The 12826-nt window shown below is 38.2% G+C and overlaps 1 protein-coding gene across 19 annotated transcripts in view; it reads right to left on the reverse strand.

The window, feature by feature from the left end:
- Positions 1-6984: 6984 nt before the first annotated feature.
- msi2b (musashi RNA-binding protein 2b) overlaps positions 6985-12826 on the reverse strand; it is a 236699-nt gene continuing 230857 nt past the window's right edge. For 10 of the 19 annotated variants that reach the window (XR_004658998.1, XR_004658996.1, XM_034889677.1 and 7 more), the window contains one exon: positions 6985-12648. Coding sequence is in view for 9 of the 19 variants with exons in the window: in XM_034889674.1 (XP_034745565.1) it covers positions 12607-12648 (42 nt within the window). In the remaining 10 variants the exon portion in view is untranslated. Of the gene's footprint in view, positions 12652-12826 lie in introns of all 19 variants that reach the window. The other 9 variants (XM_034889676.1, XM_034889667.1, XM_034889672.1 and 6 more) reach the window with 2 other exon arrangements.

Consider the following 12826-nt stretch of genomic DNA (forward strand, 5'->3'; position numbering starts at 1 on the left):
GACAATAAGCCAGGCATAGAGAAACACTCGATTTGCTAAAAGCAGCTAACGCTACCGCTAACGTTACTGTAGATTTCACTTGTTGGAGCTAGTATTTTTATTTTTGCTTTACATCATTCATCCTCCCATTGACCATACCTTGCACGTTGAAAGGTTTGAGCAACTTATTGACCAAACTAGGTTGCTGTGGGGATAATTGTACCTATGTGACGTGCAGAGGCGTCGGGTGGCGCGCAGGGCAGAGAATTAAGAGCAGCGCAGGGACGTCGTCATCGCTTCTTGGCTCAGTCATTGGTCGCGCCCTTGAAAGGTCAGCGGCAACAAAGTCAAGGTTGAAAGCGCCGAGCTTGGCGGCAATTCCGAGCGGTGCGCGACGCCAAAGATGCCGCTCCGTCTAATTGGGGGGCACCGCAACTCGGGAAACAATAAATAGGCCAGCGCAGAGCGGCTATACCTTGGCGGGGTAACACAAAACAATGATTAATTAATCGACTATTGTATCACAGTGCATAATGCCTATATCTCGTCAGTGTGACGCCATATCCGGAAAACCCGCTGGCAAAAACCTTATTTATAGAGCAATGTTAAAAAAAAAAACGGCTGTGAAAAATGGAGGACCTGTTATTTTGCCTCTCTCTAAGTTTAAATGTCACATACATATAATTAATTATGCTATTTTTTATTCCTATTGTGGGCCAGTCAGCTGACCAGTCGTGACCCTGTCATCTGTATTTTACGAGGACCGGGCTCCATTAAAGTCTACGGGACTTCCCTGCAGGTTAGAATAGTACTCCGAGGGGTGCCCATTACGTTGAATGGTTACGCCAAGGGGTCCTGACCAAGCGCTCACATGTTACTACTTGCGAGTGAGAAGGTGTTGTCCATGGTGCTGAGGAAGTTCGGTACATGTTCCCTGATTATGCTTTCATTTAAATCTGATTATGCACTGAATCATCATCCATCATCAAAAACTGTCTGTACAGTCAGAGTACAGTGCGTCCCTGGTTCTTGTCTGTATAGTGACAAAAAACACTTACTTATACTCTGCATCTATGCATGTAATCCCACAAGGCCCATCATTCATTTCCTGGTTACGTGCACCCCTCTGTGGCTACTCTTCTTGACACTGTCGTTCACGAGGGAGGGGAAGATGGAGTGAGGTACAAAAGACTGGAAATCCATGCAAGCAGGCAGACACTGTGATACAGGGCACATTGTCTCTATAGCTGTGCACTAAAGAAGTCCAGATTTTTGTTACTGAAATCAGACAAGACCCAGTCCGGCTGTAATAATGGCACTGCAGCTCAAAATATATAAAACAAGTGCATGATGATGACAGTGTGCCCGGTGGAGCATCCACATGATCTCAACCGCAGGGCCACCAGTGCCGCCTGAGGACTGTAAGGCAAGTGCAGCTGGCTTGCTGATGATTTCTTTTGGGTCATCAGTAATATTCTCTCAGCAAACTGCTGCATATGCTAGGTGGAATTAAGCTTTGTGTGCTGGTGGGCTGCTGTGGAGGAGGAGGCGTGGGGCCAGTTTGTGTGATATGGGCCATTGACTGCTTTTCCATAGCTCAGGAACAATAATGAGATTTTTTTTTCCTTCAGAATATCAGTGCCGCCATTCAGCGCACTGATTGTGTTTATGAAATTGTGCATACATCTCTCAATGTTGGAGCAGGGGAGGGGAAAGCTATTTTCAAAACATTAGCAAATTGTTTTCTGTTATTGTGCAGAGATTGATAAGAGTATGCGTTGTCTAAACACTATTCTAGCATTACCAGACCTCATATCTCCCGCATGCACGCATGCACGCACTAACGCACACACACAGGGAAAAAAACATAAAATAGCAAAATCATGCTTTTTTGCATATTGCTCTTTCCATCAAAAAAGAGAAAACAAGCTATCTAAAAAACTGTAAACTGTATCACCTTTCCTTCACGCTGCCATTAAGCTGTAACTACAGTAAGTCCAATTGTTTGCGCTAGTTTAGATGTATTTCTGCTATGAAAATATATTTTGAGGATGGCAATGCAATTTACCATAATGCTTATGTGGTTGTTGTTTACTTAATTCATACGATTGCCTCATGCATTTGATGTATTATTGCATTCTGTGCTGCTTATGAAAGGTTCATGATGAGACGTCAAAATAAGCCTCGAGCTTGACCTTGCTTTTGAAATGTCTGCACATTTCTCACTCAGATAGTGTGTCTAATGACTTGAGATTTCCTACGGATCACCTTTTACCTGATACAAACCTCTGCATGGCAGCATTAACCCACAGAAATGCTTTAGTTCCTTCTCATGCATGGTAGGGTACAGCTCTCAGTAGCGTTCGCAGTGACTTTCCACACAGCAAAACTGAGTGTTGAACATTGCGTTGAAATTTTTTTGCAATGTTTTTATCATAAAAGCAATACTTAGACAATGATACCATATCAAACGTTACACTGCGCTGTGATACGGCTCTTTCAGAGGTGTTTTCTCTGACTTGTTTTTAAATTCATCACACATCTTACAAATGCTGTATGAAAGCTGTTTAACTGATCTTCTTCTTCTTTTTAGTGGAGATCTGAGCATTTTAGACAAGGAGGTCAGGCTACTGGTGATGTTTAATACTGGGAACAACCTGAACTTAGTGACTCATACTCATGATCTGTTTTACTAAAACAGTATTAGAATCAGCACGCCTTGTGGCCTGTTGGCAATTAACAGTGTTTTCACCTACACACATACTGTATATCTCTCATTAATCTAATTGCTGTCATAGTTTTGGGATGCCTCAGCAGAGGGGGAACTGGAAATGTACTGAAATCTCACTGGGTATGGAGGTATATTTTCTTTTCCAAAGTAGGGACTACAGGCTGTAATTTGAGCCTTAAAAGCCAGACATTTGCAGCACCCAGCCAAGTAATCATTAATCCATTGGTAATGATCCCATCAACACCATTACCTCCCCCCCCTTTGGCAGTTACTTTGTATTTTTGCTCTGTCCTCCAGTAATAATTGACACTCTCACCTGCTTCTACAGTCTCTTGCTCTCTAGTTTGCTCTAAGGCAGCTATTGATTCTGAAGCATCGGATCCATGAAGACAATGATGATGAACAATGAACAGCTGCATCCTCTGTGATCTGGGCCAAAAGTGATGGTCTTTTTAGAATGTAATGCCTCATCTGGTGGACAAAATGAGAGAAAAGAGGGACACAATATGTGAGCTTTCTGAGTCAGTTAGCTCATGGCCTCCTAGGCTTTGTTAATGCATGTGGCTACTTACAACTCACAAATCTAAACATTGGGGCTATAATTACTTTGATTCTAAAACTGATTGAAAGTCTATGTGTCTTTTTCTGTAAGAAAGAGAGTCACTAGTCTGCATTTGACTCTAAGTATCTCCATGCTAAGCATTCTGCTAAAGTTGTGTGTGACAACATATAGAATAACACATGTACACAAAGCAAATATTATTTTAGTGGGAAAACAACATCTCCATGTTAATTATCAATACTTGTCTGTCAAACCTTCACCATATGTAACAACAGTTTGCATCTGCATTAGGCTACACGTAAAAAGTAAAGCTTAATTTAATGCTCTTAATATTTGTAAGCTATATTATTCAGTTGGAGTTCTCTATCGAATTATGTAACCATATTCAGCATAATCTCACATTGTTTGTTCGATTGATAGACTCCTCCTACGTTATTTGAAGATTGTATAAGCTCGAGAACAGTTTCTGTGAAGATGCACACAGTAAAAGTAATATTTCTGAGAAAGTCAATAGTCGCACACAGCGCGCTCCTTTTTATCTCGTATCTCCACCTTCTCAAAAACAATCCAGGCACCGGTTTCACATACAAAGCTGTCTGCCTTCTTGGCTGCAGACTATTTGCCATTCCCAGAAGGTCATTTGGTTAATGCACATTTGAGTTTTCATGGACTCTTAACAAGTTTTTAATCAGCAATTATTAGTGAATTGGAAGGCTGTGCAGGCGTATGACTCTCTGCTGGCGGGAGAGTGCCCATCAATGTCACGTCAATTTCCATGCCAAAGGCTACATTAGGCCTGGAGTCTGGGAGGAAACAGCCACCTGAGTGCCTCATCTCCCCATCCACAGCAGTCTTCCCATCAACTATTGACTCTATTACACAGCTCTGTCAAAAGAATTTTCCGCTTCAAAAGAGGAGCAACCATTACATTGCTGTGCAGGGAGATAATTTAGTGATGCACATAAAATTAAGTGCATATCCATTGAACATTGCTCATTATTGCACTTGGATTCATACAATACCAGACTTCTGTGAGGATCCTGGATGTTTCCAAACCTTTCTTTCATTTTCATGGTATAAACTTGATTATTTAAGCTGATGTAGTATATAAATACCTGTCATTTTCATCTATAGCTAACCTACCTGTAATTGGCAATTAAACATGCCGGCATCTCAGACTTGCTCTTAATTACCGTTAATAAATGCTGAGGGGCCGTGAGGTCTCCTCTCAGGGTGGAGGATGGGGGTTGTGAGTCTCCTGCAGCACCACATCACAGCATGAATATGCATGGAAGCCAGGCATTCTTCAGCTCGCTCCTCTGCTTTGCAGGCTGACGCACACAGAGGTGGCAGCAGGCCACTACCAATTCTTCATCACACCTCCACGGCGACCGGAGCGTTGTTACCATGCAGCTTCCTCACAGTGGCATTCCTGCACACTGGGGCTTGTTTGTGTTTTCCAGGAGCTGTCACATTCAGCCTGTTGGCACTGGCCCACGGGGAATATACACAGAGCCGCTGGTATGAGCAGAGGCCGTCAAATGAGCCGGTGACATGCTGCTTACACATTTGGTGAAGTTTGTGTGTATGTGTGTCACTGTGTGTATGACGCTAGGTAAAAAGTTGTTAAACACCCTGGATTTCAGTGTTTTTGGTTAAAGGTCAATCATAAAATCACAAAATAAATGTAACTTAATTAAAAAAAATATAGTAGAATGTAATAAAGGAAGATGTTACTTAAATTAACTGTACATTTGTAATAATTGTAGTTTATAAAGGATAGAAAACAGATGAGAACAGATGATTAAAACAACATTTTCACCTTAAAGCCAACTCAACAGATTTGTAACAGCTTCCTTGGTTCTGCTGTGAGCTGACATTTAGCTCCCATTAGGACTGCTGATTGTCTTACAGTGTTCCACCGAAGACCTGAATCCTTGTATTCAAGGGCCGATGAGTGTCAAGCTCTCTGATCATAATGACAATTAGTACTTAATTAAAGGCAGGTGGATTGGAAAGGTCAACCAGTTAGGCCTGTAAGTTTAAAAACACAGACAAGTGCGAGCATTAATTGTTTGATGAAAATCCGGACAAACTCCAGTCAGATCTGTTATAACAATATAGAATTACACCACAAAGGCACAAACATTTTCCAAGTGTACTTAGTATTTACATCTGTATTGCTCGGGATTTGACAACTACAGCATACATATATTTAAAGAATCGTTAGTTTTTTATTGCCCGTTTACACCAATTTCAGAATTGTTTTTTAACTAGAGACATTTACAAATACTGGACATACAAACAATTTGACTGGCAATATAAAGTTATATACATATGTGCTGTATTCTATCTGTGTATACATCTTGGTTTGTGTGTTTGAAATGTTTGTATGTCATGTATGCACATACCTTATGACTGGGCTCCACAAAAGCAAATAAAAAAAAGAGGAAATCAAAAGCAGCTTCTGTAAAAGTGAAACAAACTGTCCAAACTGTCAGTTGGATTATCATTCTGCCCATTACATACACACACACAAACACACACACACACACACACATAAACGAGCGTGATCTAAACTTCTAGTGGCTCGGCTCGGAAAAACAGAGCTGGGAACAGTATTGATCTCAAGTCAGAATTATAGATCACCTTGTCTCGATGAGTGATGAAGCTGTCGGGACTGTTGCTTTCACCTGACATGCACCCACATTAAAAATCCTGATCCTTGAATTTCAATGCAGCAGTAACATTATGTTGACAATCACAGTCTATCACAGTTAACACACCGGTATACACAAACTTCTGATGAATCTGTTGGAGAATACTCATTACATAATAACACATACTGAGCTAATACTAAACTAAGATATGTACATCATTGTTATGAAAAATGGAACAATCCACTCAGAAACCGGTGTGATTTTAATCTTTAAGAAGCTGAAAAAAAAATCATTGTTTAGATCAGTTAGCAGAAATATATATATATATACATGTATTTTTTTATAACACAGTCAGTGGTTCATTCGTCTGGTTCACCTCGGAAAATAAATCAGATTTTTGTTTCTGGAATGTGAAATGAATTTCTTCATCTCAAATAAAAGCTGAACTAATCACACTGTGACAAACGTATTAAAGGTGTCTACTGATTTAAAAGGCCTGTCATGCAGGAGCCTTGTTTTCTCATCACATCCTCAGCCTATTCGCCGAGCCTTAGCTAATATTGATGCTCTTCATGTGATACCGCTGATGGAAAATAAAGCACTGGTGGATGCATTTTTTCCCTTGAAAGTGTTGCATCTTCCACAGTGCGTGGAGAGACCACTGAGGGGCAGCAGAATTACACGCCTCCACTTGTTTGTTCACCGTTAGCTCCAAACGCACCGTAGTGCTCCGACTTCATTAATCCTGCTGTCTTACACCTAAGTGACCTGGAAGGATCCCGGTGCCGATATGCTGAGTATGTGGTCCAGTGAAAATGTGGAATGAAAAAGCCTGGTTGTTTATAATAAACAGAAAGTACACACACCAGTTATTGTCCTCCAGTATCCACTTATGGGATGTCAGCAGATAATATACAGTATGGGAAGTGAATGCCTCTTTGATGTGACGGTTCACCACATCGTGATTTTAAAATGCTGAGATAAATATTACCAGGTAAAACATATTTTCCCATCTTTATCAAATACATTACAAAAAAACAAGGGGAAACAAGTCATATAACAATTCAGTTTATTTTATTTATTTTCCAGACAGACACATCAATTTCTGGACCACAGTAGAGGATGGAAACCTTTCACAGACATTTTTTGTCAATATTATTATTTGAAAATACAAATATAAAATTAGACTTTCCACATTTGATATGTGAGAGACCCCCATCCATTAATATTATTATCATTATTATTATTTTTTTTAGTACATTTTACAACAGGGCTTAAGCAAGCCATATGATAACCTGAAAGATGCTTTCAGATGTCAGTCAAGTCTGTCTGTCTCTCGCCATAAAAAGTCGGTTAACATAAAAAAAGGGGCAAGTGTTAGGAATGGGCAGACAGCAGTGAAGAGAGCTCTGTGCTCAGCCTGCAGAAACATGGAAGCACAGCAGAGCCTCACACTGCCGTCCATGCAGTCTGAAGAGCTTCCAGGCTCCCCTCTAGGCCATGCGGTCTGCTCCAAACTCGACAACACGCCAGGGGTGAACTCTCGTTTTGGTGAACATAAGCTAATAATGACTATATGTAACCGTGTGAGGAATATTCTGTATACAGCGGAGGTCTCCAGTCTAATATTGTTCGGACGAAGTTGAATGAGTGAAAACTGCAAATATATATTCATCTATCCACGTAAATATTGCAACTGCATGTATATATATTTAGCAATGAGCATGGGTGAGATGGCGATGGTTTGGACTGAAAAGGAAACTCACCCTAAAACACGACAGTACATTTGTGCTATTTCTGTCACCTTGAGGAGTTCAGTCTAGATTTGAACATGAACCCATCTTTGTCATATATCCTGCAACAAGAGATGTGACACTAGAAATGGTGGTGTTATAGTGAGAGTCACTTTGTGGACTGGGAGACTAACTTTGTGGTCACTGTGACGGTATCCAGTATCTCTCGTGAGATAAGGGCACATTGTCTGGTGGTTTAAAACCATTAGCACCACTGTGAATAAGCCTCTTTTGGGTATAAATGCTCAGGAATGTTCAATGAGCCTTCAAAATCAGTCTAATTAATTGGAAATGGAGCAGAGCCTGAACCAGCCTTCGTCTGATGTCCCAGCTTTAGAGACAGTTGTTCTTATCCATAGAACAGATTTGAATCCAAGATGACAGAAATCTCATAAGTGTGTGTGTGGTTTCAGGGGGCGGCTTTCCTACAGCGGATGGGATAAATTGTTTGGCCATTGCCTAGCACTTGCCTCAAGATTCAAGTTTAAATGGATACGGTAGTACACTACAAATGTCAACACCTTCCAGGTTGACTTTTTTCCTTTTTTGATAATTTTTTTTTCTTAAACCAAGACCCCTTCCCTCTCCCCAAATGGATACGCTAGTCTACTAAGATGTGTAACATTCATCAGCTGTAAACTGCTGTCAGTTTGAGATAAAATGAAATTACAGCAACAGAGCCATGCTACCTTAAAGTCCAAGCTACAGGATCACAAAACAATACAAGAGTCCATTTTTATATTGTGTGAGGGGGAAATGAACAATTTCATTATAGTCTTTTAGCCACCAGGTGCTGCAACAGTGAGAAAAACTAAATATATGTCATACTTGTTGCACTGTTATTTGTTTTTCAGATGAAATTACAGCATAATTGAAATCAACTACAGCTCCTAATGAGCTTCTTGTATTGGTTTGTAGGTGGTTTTGATTTATACTTTATTTCATGAAATATTCAGATGAAAAAACGGACTTGCTGCTAATGAACAGGAGGAACACTTTCTTTTATCTTTACACAAAAGTCGGTGCATTTAACGACTCCTATCATAATTATTGTTTTTCTACTGTTGAGATATTTTCTGACACTAAAATGTGCAAATGAGGCAAACAATAAGCTTTAATACTTGGAACAAGTATTTAAGTTTTTTTGAATACTAAACTTGTGCTGTATTGTCCAATGTGATTGATTATTTGTCATATTACAATTAAGTTTAATATTATTTGACTTGCATTACATGTGGACATTGTCTTTTTTTAAATAACACAATGTCCCATATACTTGCTGGATTCATTGGAATATTGTGTCTAACAAAGCTGCCATTACTGTACATACTGTATGTAATTTGACAGTCTATACTGGATGCGAAATATGAATGACACTAATGTTATTAATTTAACAATATTAAATCTTTAAACCTCATGAGGTGGAATAAATGAAATAACTGTAATGGAACCTAAATTGTGTTTAATTGAGATTATACTCGAAAACATAACTGTGTGCCCAGCTTGAGGCTTTATAATAGGCTTGTTTTTTCTTGCTTGCACAGCTGCTTGTGTAATTCTAACAGATCTGAAAATTCTGGACATCCTTTGACATGGTAGTTTGAGGAAACTTTGAGCTTTTATTTTTGATCTAATCGTTTTTTCTTTGCTTTCTCTGATTTAGGTTAGCAATGAATCACAGCGGTGCTGGTCCGACATCAGGACATGAGATTGATCTATTCTATTAATCAGCTCATATAATCCTTTGAAGCCAGAGGTCTTCGCAGGAGGGCTTTTCATTTTTACAGTCTCTTACACGCCTCTGTAATGTCAATATGTGTGAACAACATTGATTACGGATTAAAACAAAACCTAGTTCTAGGAATCTAATGTTAAAATGATTAGACTTAATGGAAGTTTTGAGAGAAATAAGAGATCAAAAACAGTATTTTTTTTAAATACCTATGCCAGTGGCATCTGGGATATTTCCAAAGTGTACAAAAATTAAAAGATATTGCACTATGACTGATATTACGAATAGTGTGGTAATCATTGGTACGTTTCTATAAAACAATATGAATTTTTTATTACATAAAATCTTTGTCCATGACTACAGCTTGTGTCCCTCTTTAAAGAGAATCAAATAATAACAGTTTTGCATATCTAGCGTTAGCATTTAAGGTAGTATGGCACACCCCTTTTAAAACATTCAAGGGTGGGGATCCAAATAATGCCTTGTGTACAATTCCATCTTACGGCAACGGCTTCTCTTTTGTTCATCCATGAGAGCTTTGGTTAGCTGAAACCATGTGAGAGTGGCAAAACCAAACCAAAAAAGAAAACATACAGGGAATAAATTACAATGAACCTCTATCAAAATAATGGTCTGCAAATATCAGAATGACATGATCATTGAGAGAAAGGTCTATCTTGACTGGTCCTAAATCCTCTATTCACTACAAGTATTATATTAATGAGTCCTATATAACATCTACTTTGTAATTACAGGAGATAGAAAAAGAGCGCGAGAGGGACAGGGTTAAATATGAGAGAAAGGAGAGGTAGAGCAAGGGAGAACAACAAAGACCACTACACTGGTATCAAAGACAGCACTCTGTTTACAAGTTAACTGTGATTTCTTTACACACTAATGAAATACATGAATGATCAACAAAAGAAGGAGGATCTCTGAGGATGGGGAATGGAAAGAGAGAAAGCAATGGATGCACAGTACATTTTAATAGTATATTACAATTATTAATATATAAACCACAAAGTATCAATAAAACTCTGATTAAACTTGAAATCAGCAAAGAAGCATCTTTCTTTTTTCTCTTTTTTTTATAGATTTGTATTTCTTATTTTCTTTTACATTTGAACATTACAAGGGTTTTTTTTCTCTTTAAATTATTACTTGATCACACCTCCATATCGTTTACTTTAGAAGTATCCAGCATATTTCTTTACCTGGTTGTTTTGAAACAAAAATAAAATGAGACAAAAGTGGGTAAAACGACAACAAATACACCTGCAGCAGGTAAAGTACTTCAGAAAACACACCATTCATTCAATTAATGACTTTAAAAACCCAACTGGAGTATATTATTATTAAATGTTTGTCATGAGTTAAATCATTACCACACACGTGTAAAACCTGGTGCAGCGACAGAGAGTGACTATTTCAGTGTCATATTTTAACCCTGTATAAATATCTTTAGATGAGACATAGCTCTAATATATAAAGAGATCCAAGTGTACGCTGCAATGTATCAGTTACTACTTCCCAAGCTCTTAACTCACCTCAAAACTCGGAAGCTTTTGTCTATTTGAGAATACATTAACCCCAAAAATCCTTCATACTATCCTTAAGCACAGGGCCGTTTTTTTCTTTTTTTAAAAGCCGACATATACATGTGCAAATAGGAAAATGGCCTGTACTTTTCTACTCACAGTGCATTTATGATTCCTCGCTTTATTACCATTATATTCAGTGTTTTCATTTATTTTGCCACTAGAATAAATTAAACCTGCCAATGATTCCACAATAGAACTCACAAAGGCTGAGGTATGGTATCAAAATGTTTACTTTTCCTAATTCATTCATAAAAGAACGGATTCAGAGAACAAGCATTACATAAAGGCTCTAGCACAGAGCCCAGATAATTGTGTTCCGAAAAAACGAATCAGGAACAAGCAGGATGAAACAAACAATAACATACAACTAACAAGTTCCTCTCAGGAGTATAAAAGTGTCAGGATGCACAGAGCACTGTAAAATGCCTGGTTCAAGTTCTAATCTTCACATCTAAGTACAGTGTGCTTTGGATTAAATCTTCTTTTTGTTTCTCTCTCTCTTTGAAATGATGCTGATATCTTAACAGTTAGACAAAAGATACCAATCAGGCTCTTTTTTTTTTTTATTTCTTAAAACTGTGTTGAACCGACTCACCGTTTGTAAATTTGCTGGTATGACACTTGTAAAATGATTCGGCTTCGGTATTTACAGAGCAAGTGTGTTCTGTTTGTCTCTGGGGTCGTTTATACTGTCGTCCAGCAGAAAAAGTATAATAATAACGGTTTACAGCTTTTTCTTCTATTCACACTCTATAACATGTTCTTTTGACACACCATCACAAAAATATGCTATTCTCTCACTGAGTTGGTTATATGCAGTGACTGGAATAATATGTACAGCTACATTTCTTTTTCTCAAGTTTGAATTCACAATGTAGTTATATGAAATTTGTTATACCATATATATTTATTTCTAAACAACAAAAACAACACTTATAAAAAAGGACCATAAAAATATTGGAGTCCTCTTTGTATTGCCCAAAAATAGGTAATTATGGCTAACAATGAGACATCACAAGAAAGAAAACAGCTACTAAGATTTATTACTTAGATACCCTCTTTAAATTTTCCTTAAAATTTAATTTTTTTTTCTCCGAGTCTCTCCACACTGAGCTTCTTTTATTTTTTGTGGAAAGACTGATTGGAACTTCCAATCATTTCTTCTTTACACCACAAAGATGAAGACATGACTTGCAGATATTCTTGGCTATGACCCCCGCACTTCAAACAAAATCCATTTACACAAATATACTATAAGATCAAATCAGATGACACAAATTAAGATTAAAACTAAAATGACTCTCTAAAAACGAATCAAAACAAAAGCTAACAGAGGAAGGAAATTGATGAATGAAATCGACGTGAAACATCATACCAAACCAGGTTGTAAAGTTATAGGAGGTTTGGATTATAGTACAGCAGTTGTTATTTTTCTGAGATGACTAACGTTTTTCTTTTCTTCTTCATATGGTTCCGTCTTTCGTTCTTTTTGCCTGGGTGACACTGTAGTGCTTGAAGTTGGATAGCATCACCTGCACACAAAGCCAATTAGAAACTTCGTCCTGTCTTTCCTGGGCCACCAGTTATACTCTGCTGGGTGATAAAGAAAAACAAAAAAAGGATGGCAACAGCATTAGAAACCATTCATTTCGTTTGCATAGATCCTGACCGTAAATTTTGTACTCACAGTGACATCTGTGGTTATTAATCATTAATAAGACTTCCAAATTATTACTTTGGATGCCTACTAAGGCACAATAGTGCTAAC

The sequence above is a fragment of the Etheostoma cragini genome, chromosome 13, assembly GCF_013103735.1.
Source record: "Etheostoma cragini isolate CJK2018 chromosome 13, CSU_Ecrag_1.0, whole genome shotgun sequence".
In the NCBI taxonomy this organism is placed as follows: domain Eukaryota; kingdom Metazoa; phylum Chordata; class Actinopteri; order Perciformes; family Percidae; genus Etheostoma; species Etheostoma cragini.